Here is a 15,955-nt window from a genome sequence, read left to right as displayed (position 1 = left end):
GGCAAAAGACTGGTGCAACATCTTATATGGAAATGAAAGAAAAATACCAGAAATTTTAAAATATCACAAACAGATTGTTTCCTGTAACATTTTACTATGTCCAAATTAAACACCTGTGTTTGAATATGGGAAATGAAATGAGGTCCTGAAGGTCAGTTACACCTTGATAGAAGTTCTAGAAATAGAAACTAGGGTAGTTATGCTCCTTTGTGCAGTTCTAATATCGGGCCCAAACTTGTAAGATCACTTGTGGGACTGCTAAAAGTAGTGAACTTAAGCAGCCTTTTTCAATCCCTGCATAGTGTTCCATACAGATACTTGTTTTGAACAAATATCACATAGTTTGGGCCATAGCAGTGTGACTGTTCCTGCCATCTTGAGGGAAAACATTACTAACATGCAGAGCAGCGGGATCCACAAAGTGTTCCCACATTGGTGTCTGAGCATCAGTATTCCCAGTGATAACCATGTGAGGAATGACAGGTTACATCATTTTGCAGTCACTAAGTCTGCCCAAAATTACAGAGGTGGCATGAATTGGGAGATAGTCTTCTAGGATAGTCAGCATGTGTTTATACATTTCAGATTTCAATAATGTACCAATTCTAAAATCAGAGATTCACTAGGGATGTCTAAAAAAACAAGTATGGCAACCTTTGGTTAGAAAATTTTTTTCTGCTTATCATAAAGTTTCCAGCTTCAAGGTAACTAGCTGGAATGTACCAACAACACAACATTGTCAATATGAAATGTTGAGGAGGTGTTAAGAAGATGCTTCTGCTTAACAGTAGCAGAACCCATTTTAGGGCACTTTTCTCATGTCAGTGCCCTGAAGACTGTAAATGGTTTTTAAGGATATGGTGTTACTTCTTCCGCTAAATCTCACTTCAGTCAAAAGCAGCTGCAAAATGTTTAGCATCTTTGGAATGTAAATTGATTACATTCAAATTCTTTAAGGCTGAGTTTTGGTCACCAATATTTGCATTATACAGCTGCAAGTTACACACATTGTAGTTATGAAAGTGAAGTGTAAGCCATGCTGTATGAACTACTTTTGACATAAACCAGCATCTTTTGCAGCAGTAATATTAAATAATAAATATATTTTATAATAATAACACTATTAAATAAATGTAAAGAAATAAAATTACAAGGCAGAGCTGTGGAATTAATTCAGCGTTAAAGCAGTGCTTTGAGCAGAAGTTAAGGTAATGCACAATTTTGTATTTTTAGCACAAGAAACATAAGTGAGATTTGCTCCTTCCATCCTGTTGCCTACAATAAGTTGTATCTAACAAGCTATGGGTATTGTTATCTTTCAGGTTTCAGCACAGCCAGTTCCACAGGAGCCCAGCAGAAAAGATTATGAACCATATCAGCCATTTCAGAATTCAACAAGAAACTATGACGAGTCCTTCTTTGAGGACCAAGTGCATCATCGTCCACCTGCAAGTGAATACAACATGCACCTGGGACTAAAGTCAACTGGCAACTATGTCGACTTCTACTCAGCTGCTCGTCCCTATAGTGAACTTAACTATGAAACAAGCCACTATCCAGCCTCTCCCGACTCCTGGGTTTGAGACTTGGGCAGATACAAAAGCTCCAGGAACTGTGCATGTGCATGCATACCACGAGACATTTTTTTCCTGCAAATTTAGTTTGTTAAAGTCTGTTCCATAGGAAGACACAGATAACCAGTATGGGAAAAATTAGGAGATTTTTTTAGAAGGCTAAAAGATATGAAAGCTAAACCTGGGATTAATTAGAAAGAAATATATATATACATATATATATTTTACAGTGTGAGGCCTGTAGAGTCTAAAGTTTAGTGCTGTATAATGAATGTGGCTGAAGGAAGGAGGAAGAACATGACAGTGGATCTGGGTCAAGAGTTAAGCACAAGTTACTGAGCAGCGTACATACTTTATGGGGAACAGCTTCTCACACTTTGTTTAATATCCTCATTCATCGTGAATCTAGGCTTCAAGTTGCATTTGGGGTTTCCTCTGTACAGCAAGATGTTTCTTGCCTTTTGTTAATGCATTGTTGTAAAGTATTTGATGTACATTACAGATAAAAAAAGGTGCATTGTGTATATTACACCAATGCCAAAGTGTTTCTTCATATATGGTTCTAAATATTGCTTCAATTTCAAATTTTGAAAGATGTATGAATTTCCAGTTTTTTGTTTTCTTTTCCCCAGTGCATTTTAACAAAAAAAAAATCAAAAAAAAAAATCAAAAAAAAGGAATATTTAGCAGTATTGTTTGTTCTGATATGTGAATTTGTTTGTGGCAACTAAAACAAAAGGCATTCAGCAGTTTCTGACAATTAACATTCATCATTCCACACTCCTTGTAAACGAAGTGCTTTTTCACTGCCTAAAATTTTAGATGTAGATATTTGAAATAGATTTTTTTCATTTATACCAGTTTTCTTTATGATGATACAGTGTTAAAAGAAAATAAATTACAATTGATCTGTCATCCATATTTGCTAAGAATGTCTATTTCCAAGAACCTACCATACAAATACACATTCTTACTCGTGTGTGTCCACGTATGCATAGTATTCCGTGTGCGTGTGTTTGAGTGTGTGTGTGTTTGTGTGCCGTAAGACTTCTTTTCATCCAATGTTCTCCTTGTTAAGCTTCAATTTTTGTTTGATTTTCTGTTCTTTTAAACAGTGGAAACTCCAGTATGTGCTTTCTCTTACTCACTTCCGTAACCATCAATAGCAATTCAACATTGCTAGGCCACATGCTCACAAAAGAAGGGGTAGCTGATTTTTTTATCACCAACTCCATCGCCCTTAAGTGCCATTTTCTTTAAAACAGCATCTTTTGATCTCCTCTTGTGGAAATTTCACTACTCTCCAGCCACCAACCAGTAAGTGCTCAAGGAAGGCAGAGTTTGATCTTGCCATCTCCCTGAGGTACTAAAAAACTAAGACCCATCAGACTTTAATCTGGACTCTCCATACTCTGTAGACTACAGAAGGGTCCAATTCTTGAACCATTAGGACAATCATTTATTTTAACCCATACCAAAAATAAAACTCAACATCCAGAACACATTCCTCAAATATGAAAATAAAGACCATTTCTGTGCATTTAAAGTGAAATTCTAAAAATTTCAAGGGACCGAGAATTTTGTTGTTTGTTGCTTTTTTTTTAAATTTTAAAAGAAAAGAACAGCTACATAGGCTAGGAGGCCAGAAGAGCTGGTGTATTCATCTTAGCTTTTTATCATGCTGGAAGGAAAAGAAAGAAGCATCTCCTCATTTCTGTGATTGAGGCAACAAACAGTTCAGCATACAGTTTTCAGAGCATAAGACCCACCACTAATGGAGTAGTTGTAAATTGCTTAAATTGCCAATGAGGAATTTGGTTTAGGTTGCAAACATTTCTGTGCTTAGTCACTGTAATAGTTTTAACATCACCTGGCGCACCTCTGGCTGTGCACAGGGGGAGAAGTCTCTCACAAGTCATCACCTGCTCTATAGGATGCAGCCCAAATAGTTCATGCAGGCAGGTTTTGTGATGTAGAATTGGTTTATTGGCAATCTAGGACTATAGTTTAATCTTTTTGGCAGTTTTTCCCAGTGTATGATATGTAACCTTTGCTCTTTGTAGTAAATGGGGAAAAAAATAGCATGCAAAAAAATTTTTAAAAAATTTCAGAAAGGGTGGGTGGGAGGGGCACAGTGGGCCAGATGTATAGTGAGGTAGATAAAAATACTATTCATAGTTTTGGACACAGGTTGTTTATATTTTATTTATTACATTGATTTTAATAAGTGACATTTGCAGTGCTCTTTTGAACAAAGCACATTTTCAGTATAAAAACTTTTTTTTAATAAAGAATGTCACTCACAACTGGAAGTTCTTCTGGACTGCCTGACAAACAGCAGGCTGGTGCAGCTCTCCAGGTGCAGGTTTGCCAACAGGCTGAGGGGAATGCATCGTTCTGTTCAAAGTTCTTAGGACGGGAGATTATTGTAAGTTGGATATATTTCCATTCTTCAAACTACTGAAATGCCCACTCCTTCAGCTCCTCTTAGGAATTACTTGGAGTCAAATGTTGACCATTGCTCAAGTGAGAGATTCTAGATTGATGACATGGCAGAAAATACCTTTTGTCTATACTTTGTGTCAGTTTGTTTCCATTTTTCTGTAGCGGCGGGTACTCCGACTGATAACATTCACTCTTGCTGTACTGGGTTTTGAGAAGGTGTTGAATTACCTGGCTTCTTTTCCAGGTTTGGAAATACAACACTGCTGCCATACTGAGCAAGATATGTATGATGCATTCTTTTTAATACCGAGGAAAGTATTGTTGCCTATTGCTGTTCCCTTCATTCTTGTACTAGATCACACACAGAAATAGAGAAGAAACAAAACTGTTCAAAAAAAATGTATAAAATGCAATTGATGTACTGTAAAATGTTGGATTTTTTTTTTTTTATTTTTTTTTTACAAGCTTCGTATTAGAATCTTGTTCAGCTGTGTAGAGCTATATAAATCTCACTGTTTAATTAAATGCTGTTTATGGTCTGGAAGGAATGGTTAACCTATCTCAAGATTTAACAAATTTGCACTAACATGAGCAATATTGATTTGAAAAAAAATAATATTAATTCAATATTTAAAATATAAACTATGATTTTAAAGGTATATTAACACTGAAAGTACATTTTGACAAATAACATATTTAAGCCCAAAATATAAATGGTTATGTCAGATAACACAAAAGAACTATAACAATATAGATTGAGAAAAAAAAAAGTGTTTCACTGTACATGTTGCTAACATGTACAAACTCATATTGACGTATTTTCTATTAATAAATCCTACTGTATTGTGGAGAATTGCTGGTCATAGTGCAGTATGTTTAAATGCAGAAGTTGACTCTGTAGAAGCTGCCCAGCTTCACACAGCAAACAGATCCTTACAATTTAGGTATTTTAATTGGATACCTAACTTACAGTTCTCAGGTCAGTCACTGCCCCACAAGGTTGATGAGCACAACCTGCTCTACATCAACCAGCCAAGGGGAAAGATTTTTGAGAACACCCAGTTCACCTCTGATAATGTCTGCAAGGGCTCAGCTGCCACCACTAGTAGAGTGTGTTTATCTACACCCCGAGAAAAAAACTGAAAACCTCAAAGCTGGTGCCACTGGATGGGAACATGCTGTAAAACATAGTATCTTGGCCACAGGTTGCATTGAGCACAGCCAAGAAACAAAGAGCAAAACATTAATTTACTTGTGCACTGCTGGAAGACCCAGCACACAATGCATATAAAGGCTCAGGAATAATTGTTTCCCAGGTTCCATGAGCTTGCAGAAGTGTCTCGCCAGGAGACTTGCAAATCAAATCAGAAATGCTGACTTCTTTCTATACCTTGGCACAGCACAGGATGTGCATGCCAGTGAATGGCAAAGGAGGCTTTCTCATCTCCTCTGTTGCTGTTATTCATCCTCTCCTGCCAGCAGACAGAAAGAGCCATCAGTTTAGTTACTGCTTGTATCGTGAGTGGGAGAGATGGAGACAGCAATCCTGAATCAGGGGGAGGAAACAGAAGGGCCTAAAAATATACTCAGAGTTTGTGCGTGAATACAGATCCATACCTGTAATTAGAGTGAAATTGACCCAACAAGAGATTTTATGGAGCAGTATCTTCAAATATTACCATCAAGTTAATGTAATGAACATTTCATAGTAACAGTGTGATGCATGCAAAGCTTTATGCTAGAAAAGTGGGAGGGAGCAGCAGAGAGAAGTCACTGGTCACCACTGGGCACTTCTAGCTTCAACCAGTAGGTGTTGGGCATGTGGGCAGAGACTGCTTCTTACTGCTGTGAAGGAGAGGGGAGAGGGATGACTCCTGAGAAAAAACTTTAGGTCCAAGCCTTTCAGACTTGGTCAAAACAACATCAGCTTAAACAGAGACCATTTTCTCCAAACTTGCCCCTTGCCCCACCATCCTCAGTGGCAGAGCGAGGTTCCCCCTAGCAGACACATGGACATGGTGCATATGGTGGGAAATCCTGTCAAGGGCCCAGCTTGCAAAGGCCCTTTTCTCTCAGCTGGAAAATACCTGGTAAAGGTGTGTGTCTGACAGCTGCCAGAGTCAGGGCTGAGTTTGTCAAGCAGCTGCAGCCACTTTCAATTTGAAGTCTAGCATTTTCCCTGGAGGACAGATGGGCACCAACATCTGCCAAAGAACTGTGCAGTCCTGGCTCTTTCCCAGGGACTGGACAGTTTCTAAATAGCAGCCTAAAGTCAGCTTCAGACATTTAGGCTGAAAGAGGGAGATTTGAATTTCATCCCCAGACAAGGGGGCTGAAGCCTGTAAGGAGAGGGACGTCCCCACCTTCCAGGCTATTCTAAAATGCAAGTGAGAAGAGCTGTACTGGCTATCACACACCTTTTGATGTCACCTTTTGGTGACCTGTGTTAGGAGCACTTGTTTCTACTTCTTCTTCCCAGTGCTCCCCCTTGGTTTTGCACCATCTCAACTGGGACACATCAGTCAAAAGAGCAGCACACCACAGTCCTCTGCAAGTTCAGCAAGGCACATGCATGGTGCTAGTCAGGTGCTAGTCAGCTCTCACGGGATATTATGCCAATTCATTATTCTTAAACCTAATTCTCAATCAGACTCGCTTTAGTATTTTTAATGCAATATTAAAAGCAGTTTCCTTCCTCTGTGAGCATTGGTACTGCTTTACCACAAAAAATGCATGCTAAACTCTTCCAACCTGTCAGTGTTTAGCTTACACCAAATTTCAAAGCCCATGGAAGACCCTGGAAAAATTTCCACCAGCTCCACCGGGCCCAAGTAATAACAGGTGAAGAATTGGTACAACCTTCTCAAAGGATGTGCACATCAAGGTCACTCTTGCCAGCATATCAAAGGCTGCAATTTCTAATAGCTAACAGGAGGAAAATTATTTGCTAGTACCTGTGTGTCAAAATTTACTCCAAGAGCCTTTGCCTCTCTGCACTTTTACTTTCACTACTTTCAGAAGTGTGACATAGATAAAAAGTACTCACAGTGACTAATAGCTGCAGTTAATTTCATAGTTGGATGAGTAGTTTCAGACACGGAAATACCTTTCTTTTCCATGCAGGTAAAATCTGAAACTTGCCACTTAACCTAGGCAAGCAAAATAGCAGTGGTTTGCTGATTCATTATTCTTCACAAATTTAATTAAAATAATAACTCTGGCTGTGGGGACTGATTTTTACATTATTTATTTATTTAACGTTAATGTTACATAGGCAGAAGATGTTGATGACTAAACATCAAGGCAGTAACTTGTTTAATAGAATCAAGTCTGAAGAGAAAATTTGTGGCATAGAATTCAAGCACTGTGTGCAGACACAACCAGTCACTACCTTTGTCATCAAGGGAGAGAGAATAAAAGAACCTCTACCACCATTTGAAGCCTAACATCTATAGCAAATATAAGTCCATTTTGAAAAAGACTTCTACTCTTTCCCTCTGAAAAACTACACCAAAAACAAAAAAACAAACAAACAAACAAACAAAAAAACACCACCCCAAAACCTCTCAACCTTTTCCTCAAGCTACCCTGGGTTTGATTTTTTTATTGGGGTGGCAGGAAGTAAGGAGAATTTGCACTATATGCAATATTTGAACAATATGTTGTGTTGCTTTTGTTTCTGCCTAAGGTCTTTGGATGTGGGCAAGAGCACCACCCACTGTAGTACTGTAGTAGCATTAAGCAAATCAAAATATGCCAAACAGCAGCTGCATTGCCAAATGTGACAGCCACCACTTCCAATACTCTGGCTACCACTGCAGGCTTGTCATCATGGGAAAGAAAAGAGAATGTCAGCCTCCTGTTACACAGATGCACCAGCACTCAGTCAAGAGTGAGAGATTGAGCTGTGGAAAAACCGCTAGGAAAAGACAGGCTGCCTGTGGGCTGTCCTCTGCCACAGGGCTGAGTGGGACAAGCTGTGGCAGTGCATGAGGCACAGCCTTTGGGAGCACCATGGGCAAGAGGATGTGGGATCAAGGGAGGGCACAGTGGGCAAAATTGGGCATCTTAGACCTCGGCGGGGCACAAGTGCTGGGGCCAAGGAGCTAGTGCTGGACAGAGAGTGCTGAGGATGCTGCAGCTTCAAGAGACTCAGAGCTGACAAGGCACAGCTGCCTTTGCTCCTGCAGCTCAGCCAGGGACCTTCCTGTCCAGATTTTTGCTTTACTTTCAGATAGAATTGTTTAAGAGGTGACTTGTTCGGTTTTTACTTCTTCTGGTCCTTTTTGTAGCAGTACAACACTTCATAGAATCACGAATGGTTGAAGGGACCTTAAAGATCACCTCTTATGGGAAGGGACACTTTACACTAGACTAGGTTTCTCAGAGCCCCATCCAGCCTGGCCTTAAACACTTTCAGGGACTGGACATTCACAACTTCTCTGGGCAACCTGTCCCAGTGTCTCACCACCCTCACAGTGAAGAATTTCTTCTAACAACTAATCTAAATCTCCTGTATTTTGGTTTAATACCGCTCCACTTGCCCCATCACTGTCTGCCTTTAGTTTAAATGGTTTAAGAGCTTACCTTTTGGGTTTGTTTTGCTCTCTTTAGTTTCTTTGTAGGAATGCAGCAGTTTTATGGTCCACTCTGATAACCACAACCCAGGTGCAGAGCCAATGCTTGCATGTCAGCAGCTCAATCTGCTCTTGTAGTCACAGTTTATCTATAATGTAGTGAAAAAAACCAAAAAAATCTCAGTTACTAGATTATATGTTCTTAACAAGATAAAGGGGTGTTTATATATGCATGGTTTGCTGGTGCAATAAAGCATGGGCACAGCTCCCAGCCCTGAGCGAGGCACTGGCCAGGCACACAGCAGGAAGATGTTTGAGCAGGCAGCTGCAGACTGCCAGAGAGGGGACGCAATGACCACAAGTTACTCCACAGCTGCCACCGAGGAGAAAAGCTCTCTGCCATTATATGGACATCTGTAGCGGCTTTTAAGTTATCGAGAAGGGAAAGCAAAGTTGGAAACCAGAGACTGGGAGATGTAACACTACGTTTGTTTACATAGTAAAGTATAAGCTATCCTTCCCACAGCTAAGGTCTATAGTTTGGGGGTTTAGGCTTTTTTATTTTTGGGGGTTTTTTTGCTTTTATTAATATGGTTTAGGGCAATAACCTTTTTTTATGCAACCATCTGTGGAATATGTTTTGAATAAGTAAAAAGAAAAGTGACATTAATAAATATAATTGAAAAATATACAGCTTGAGACAAGTTGGTTTGATTTCCTAAAATGTGATGTATATGTGTAGTTTAAGATAATGATTTGGTTTAACAACACTGTGATGGAAATGCAAATTATGTACTCTAATAGACTGTGAAATTCCAGGTCTATCAGCTGTGTATACTATACATAGTTAATTAATGACTGTTCAAATCAGCAAAATTAAGGTTAAAGAGGTGTTAAAACACAGGCAGATTGTGGAGCTGCTTCATAAAGTGACAGGCGATGGCTGTCATTCATCTTGTCTCTGATATACCACAGTTTGATATTTGTCTGCTGTATTAACTTTGATTTTAAAAATAAAACTAGTTTTATAAAACCAAAAAACTTCAGTCACAACTAAGCCTGACCTGCTGGACTGAGGGATGTAAAAAGGGGAAAATTAACTATGTAGTCTTTTATTGTGTTTCCAATACTATGTCCAGAGATCATGAATTATCCCAGAAAAACTAGGACTCTTTTGCTTCCAGGGATTTACTCTTCTCTTTTATTTTCAGGGATTACTTCCAGGCACTTATGGCCTGTCACAAGACCATCTGTCAAGGCACTTTGGAACTCCTCCGAAAGGCCAACAATAATTTCCTGAAATCTCAAGCAAAGCAATAGGTGCCTGGGAAGCAAATCAGTAGCTTTGCATCTTGTCACAACTGAACTCCTGATCCTTGCTCCAACACTTTGGTCCACTAGGGCTAGAAGATCAGAAAGGGGATGTGACTGCCCCAGCCTATTTGAAATAAAGCACCTCATGGGACTAGGAGCATCTAAAACTCTCTAATAGCCCCATAGCTAATTTTCTTTTTGGTGTGGATACTCCAATTGCAAAGGGTGCACCATGGCAAAGGGAGAAATTCAGCTTATTGCATGCAGAAAAGCTTTCAGCCTAATTTTCTTTTCCTCAGCACCTCTGAGGGTGCTGAAGCCAGTGTTTTATCAGCAACCTCCTTAAATGTACTCACTGCTCCCCTTACTGCCACTCACATCCTTGCAGACTTGCCTAGCTCCTGTACCTGGTTCAGTAAGCAAGATATGAAATATTGCCAAAAAGTGATGTGCAACAAAGTCAAAAAAGTTTGATGTAATGGAGGAGACTTGCAAGGCAAAGATCCTGAGATGGTTTAAAGTTCCCCCTGAAAAAAGAGGTCCCCTCTTCACATAAAGGGATGAAAGGCAACACGCCTGCAGAAGTGGCAGAGGTACACTGAGTCTGTCAGGTCCTTGCACAGCTGCCTGCTGAGCTGGACATGCAGTTTGCTGGACATGCATTTCACTGCCCTTGCTCAGGACAGGAGGCACCAGACACTCTTCCTCACCCAGAGGAGATGGGACTGCCAAGGGTTTTGAAGCAGCTTGTCCTCTGGCACAGTTTGATTTGCCACAGCAGGACAGCAACAGAGCTTGTTTCATGCATGAGTGGCACTGGCAGAGATACAAGAGCTAAAGAGAGCCATGAGGGAACCAAGACTTCACTGAAACAATGGGACAGAGACAGGCCAAAGTCTGCAAATTATCAAACAAAAATTATATTAATGGCAATTGTGCATTCATACAGATACAGTAAATTCTAGCCTTTATAACAATAACAGAATGTTTTAAGCCTCAGACCTTGTCTGGGTTTGTCTGGGTTTTAACCCATTTTAACATTATATGGAAAAATTATCCTATAAACGTTTGTAGCAGCAGCTCTGCTATCCATCTTTCTTTGGCCATCTCAGTATTTATATAGCTTAGCTGAGGTTTTGCTTAGCCTTGCACAATTGTGCAGCCAGCATGAGCAAAAACACTCATCCAAATACCAGAGGGATAAATTTAAATAGCTTCAGATTAAGGCATGAACAGTACATGATGAGTGAGGAAAGAAGGACATGATCTGCATCCAAGGCCAAGCTAATACCACTTACAGAGCATGGGTGTGCCCACAAACCAAGCAACCTGAAACAGAAACTGGATGTTAGCTGGGTAGCAGCAGATGTGTAAAGGACATGCTGCATTCTCTCCTCAGTGCGGGGGTACCAGAAGAGGATGCTCTGGGCATAAGGAGCTCTGGTCTGACATTTCTCAGGCCTGGAAAGTTTAGGCAAGGAAAATGAGCTTAGGTCTGAATGTGTGTCTGTTCTTCACATATGTGAGATCATGCTAAAACTATATCAAAAATCAGGAAGTGTTGCCAAGTTGTCGATGTGCAGCACCAAGTATCCAAAATCTGTAAACCAGTGTAGCATCTGTGTCTGTCCCAGCATGAAAACCAGAAGGGGAGTCACTTTTCCCTAGCATGCTTATGATGGTGAATTTATAGGTGAGGATTAATTATTTTAATAAGGTACTGCTTCAGTCAGTTCTTAGCTATCAAAGTCATGGAACTACTCAATTCTGGTTTTGTTTCATTTTGCTGGAACAGAAAAATTCCTTCGGGCAAATTAAAAAAAAACACAGAATAATAAAAAAAAAGTTTTCAGGAGAGGAAAATGCCACATGGCATTCCTTCCTGCTGGAATATGATGGAAAAGGACTCAGTAGTGTGTGGAACAAAAGTCCTGTTGAAGTCTGTTGAAGGCTACTTACAGCAAAGGGGATCTCCACAAGGCGATAAAAATGTTGTACTTGATCAGGCAGAGATTTTGCTATATCCAACTCATTCTTCTTGAGCTCAGTTTTCTAAAAACAGAATGGAATATCCTTTTCCTTGCCTGATGAAGCTGACTCTGATTAGGACAGATAATCTGTCCTAATATAAACAGATGTATAGAGAATTCAGTGTAGATAGAAGAAATCAAATACTGTTGGTCTCATCTGTGTTCTTTATGCTGTTATTGTTGTTCCCTGAAAGGATGATGAATGTTCTTTTTATATGCTTGATAATTGATTTGCATTATTATTGAATTTCTTTAATGTTGATAGAGCTAAGTAGAACAATATGGATTGTATTGTTTTTTCTGGAAACAGAATATTTATCTGCAATTTCTATTAATTCACTGAAGACATTAACATTATCATTACAGTGATAATCAAATAATGCACAACCAGTTTTCTATTGCTTTCAGGAGGCATCAAGAATGAAGTGCAGTCAATTCATGAAGTTGAATAGGCATTGGAGTTTTGTCCTTTATAAAACTCCCTGAAGGGTCTCCATAAAAGCATAAACGAGATCCTAACACTGATTTACATCAGAGGGTGCCTAGAGCTTTTTGTCCTGAGTCAAATTTAGTTCCAGAATTCACTTACTCATCCAAAGTCAATGAACATTTTATGTTGCAGGGAGAATTTCTTGTTTTGAACTTCACAGATATGATGTAGGCTGGAGGAAAGAGAAATTCTGAATAAGAACAAACATACATTTTAACTGAGCTTTTCATCTAGATATGTGCTTTCTGAAAAACACATGCACAGGGACTTGTTGAAAAGGGTTTCATAAATTTCAGTAATATTACTGAAATTTATGAAAATTTCATAAAATAAGTCAGTATTACTTTTCAGTCCCGAGGGGAAACTGCACTCATTAGAAAAATCTTTCTTGCCTAGGTTTGCATTGCAAACTGTGAAAAATCTGTATGGCCATATTGCATGTCAGGCTTCAAATCTTACTGCCACAATCTTTTTATAGTGATGTAACCCAATTGAATTGTATTTGCCTGATCTAATACCTGTCAGCATAAGAAGACTTCCTTTGTCAAGATATTTTTCAGATGTATTCCTGAAGTGTGTGTATGAGGGCAGTTTTTTTTACAATGTTGACTAGAGCTTGAATGTCCATTATGTCCAAAAAAATAAGAAAGATAAGCCTGCAGCATTTGTCAAAATTACAGTTCAGCTTCTGTGTATCATCCCTCCCACTAATTAGCTCCCATTTTTTGTTTATATCTTGCACAAAAATAATTTCTTTTTCATGAAAAACAATTTTCTCCTTATCTGTTCTAAAGGGTTAAGTAGCTTCTTCATCACTCTTAAGAACATAACAACAACCTTGAGTCTTCCATGAAAGCCTTTCCTTCCTTCAAGGGCATGCTAACTACATTCATCTAATTTTGCTGCTCTGATTTGCATATTAAAGAATTGTTTCTTCTTGAAGAAAAACAGTGTGAGCAAAATCCATGGCTTTTGATGCCAACTGTAAGCTAGATTAGTATTAAAATAATTACAGAACCCAAAATAATATGTAACGTACTAGAGAACTAACAAGGCAGTATCTAGTCACAGGGTTAACAGCTTGAAGAGAGAGCTCTGCTTCTAAGGCTTTTGTCTGCCAACAGATGTCTGTAAAAGAAAATCACCATGAGGATACCATGTTGTATCTGTAGAGCAGAGCTGGGAGGACGTAGATTACCCACACACAAAACCACATTCCAAAACAAACAAGAATCCCAAAGCCAATAGTTGGTGGCAAGACGCAGAACAAATCGAGGATTTGGTAAATGCTGTGGTCTCTTCCTTGGAAAAGTCTAGCTTTCTCACCCAGCTTGCAGCCTCTTTTTCCCAGCCATAAAAGTGCTAAACTAGGCAATATGATGTTTGTCTTATGAAGAATTTAACATGCAGCCTGACGGCCATAATTAGATCCATGTGATCATGAGCTTGAGCACTGAAGGTTTTGGAACAAAGCTTTTTGATGGCTTCCAAAGGCTGGTGGGAGAGCCAGACACCAGCACCCCACTGCCTGTCTAGACATAGTCTTTGCCTATGTGGAGACTGCATTTATCCCATGAGAAGAAGAGGAAACTGAACATGTCTATAATACAGCTTGTTTGCTTGTGTTTGAGATGCCAAATACATTTCCCCTGTGTTTTATATTCCCAAAGGGTTCAGCATTTTTGGATGACAACAGACTTTTAGAAAAAGAGGCAAAAATCCTAACTATTCTTCTGTTGTACAATCCTCCTTGGCTGAAGTTAGCAACATTTGCATGATTCTTTAGCATGCCTGTAATCAACTATTTCATAAAAATTTCCTTGCTTCTAAACCGTATCTGAATGTGAAGTCTATGGCTTCTCTCTCAATTGTCTCTTTGTCTATTATTTTAGGACTGTCCTACTAATACAGTCCTGAGGTCCATATATACAACCCAGATGAAGTTCTGTCTTTTTTTTTATTTTAATTACCCTGCTTGTTTGGGGAATTTTACATCTTTTACATCTTCTTTTTATTCCCTTTCACAGAGCAGCCAAGAACTTGATCAACTATATGGCATAATTTCCAGAAATTAAAGGACACTGATTTTCTACACAATCTTCAAAGAATAGAGCAAATCTGAGCAATGCTTGCACCACAGAGCTAAGGTGCACTGAAAAAGTGATCAGAAGGAGGTATTAGAACTGCATCCTCTAAGGCCTTGTCCTTTGCTGTAGTTTGTGGAAGATGCCTTTCATTTCCTCTCAAGGCCTCAGTCTAGCCAACAACCACCCTAACTTGTGCCTATATGGATGCTAGCTTTGGAGCAGGCTGCAGAGAGCTGCAGAAACTGCAGGCCCATGGCCTATCAGTCCTGCCTGAGAAGCTAGCTGAGAAATTCATGGGAGGATTTCAAAACAATCCTCAAAGACAGAAACAACTGCCAGGTGCTGTTTGTCTGTCCTCTTGTTTTCCTTGCAGGAGAAAGTCAGGGGGGTGGTGGGCTCCACTGACCAATGATGGTGATGTAGCACTTTGCTAACCAATAAGAGTTTCCTTTCTATACTTTTCCACGTATCCGTCTATAAGACAAGCCTAAAGCAATAAACTGGAGAGATTCTCCTGTTGTGACTCCCTTGAGAGTCAGTGTCGTTCTTTATCGCCGTTCCAAATCAGAACGACATCTGGTGACCCCGATGTGATGTTGAACCAACCCCCCGAGGTCCGGTAACCCGACGTGATGTGCAGCCGACCCCCGAGGTCAGAAAGCAACTGACGTGACGACATCTGCTAATCCCCTGAGGGTAAGCAGCAAGCGGGGAAAAAAGCCAGCCCTTCCCCCTGGAGGGGTAAGTGGAATTCTCCCGGGCTTTCCTAGAGGAAGCTGGTTTTGAAAACCAACGGGATAGTGGAGCCCTGCCTGTGAGCGGGCTTGGAACAGCTTGTCTTGGTGAAGCAGAGCTCAAAGTCCCGGGTCAGAGCCGATAGCGTCTGCATTACTGCATTCACGGAGCAGACAAGATAAAGTTTTCATAATGGAGAACTGTAATTTATTTAATGAGCAGCTGGTCTGCCTTGCATGATAAGATGCCTTGCTGAGCATGAGACTCTGTATTCCTGAAGAAGATATACGCGCTTTGTTCCACTGGGTGGAAGTGCAGGAGTTTGCTATGACTGTGAATGATGTGTTTGACCTTGAGATTTGGTGGTCAGTAGGGGACCACCTGTGGACTGAGCTAGTTGCGGGAAATACCAGTGCGTGTGACTTAGCAGCAACTTGGGGAGTGATCTTTAGGGCACTGGAACAGTGCCAGCCTAAAAACAGTGAAACCGGGATGAGAAACTTTGATGCCGAAAGTTCCTCCGTTGTACAAGATGAGGGACCGGGAGATGAAACCGTAGATGAGCTGCGTAGTGCTCCTTTGGCTCTGCCCGGATCCTCGGAGGACTTTAGCAGCGAGCAAGAACAATCCGCGAGACAGAGATTCTCCAAAAAAGTTTGGGCGCCCGCCATCCGCGGAGCTCGGCACGCGGGCTTTGCCAACA

General features: G+C 40.2%; 1 protein-coding gene across 20 annotated transcripts in view; it reads left to right on the top strand.

Annotated features, from left to right (window-relative positions):
- CTNND2 (catenin delta 2) overlaps positions 1-2,493 on the top strand; it is a 693,808-nt gene extending 691,315 nt beyond the window's left edge. For 19 of the 20 annotated variants that reach the window (XM_086897815.1, XM_086897796.1, XM_086897780.1 and 16 more), the window contains one exon: positions 1,323-2,493. In XM_086897815.1, the coding sequence (XP_086753941.1) occupies positions 1,323-1,583 (261 nt within the window). In that variant the 3' untranslated portion in view covers positions 1,584-2,493. The remainder of the gene's footprint in view (positions 1-1,322) is intronic. The other variant, XM_086897865.1, reaches the window with a different exon arrangement.
- Positions 2,494-15,955: the final 13,462 nt, after the last annotated feature.

This window comes from Cyanistes caeruleus, chromosome 1, assembly GCF_971803275.1.
Source record: "Cyanistes caeruleus chromosome 1, bCyaCae1.hap1.1, whole genome shotgun sequence".
In the NCBI taxonomy this organism is placed as follows: domain Eukaryota; kingdom Metazoa; phylum Chordata; class Aves; order Passeriformes; family Paridae; genus Cyanistes; species Cyanistes caeruleus.
This window is presented reverse-complemented; position numbering and strand designations above follow the sequence as displayed.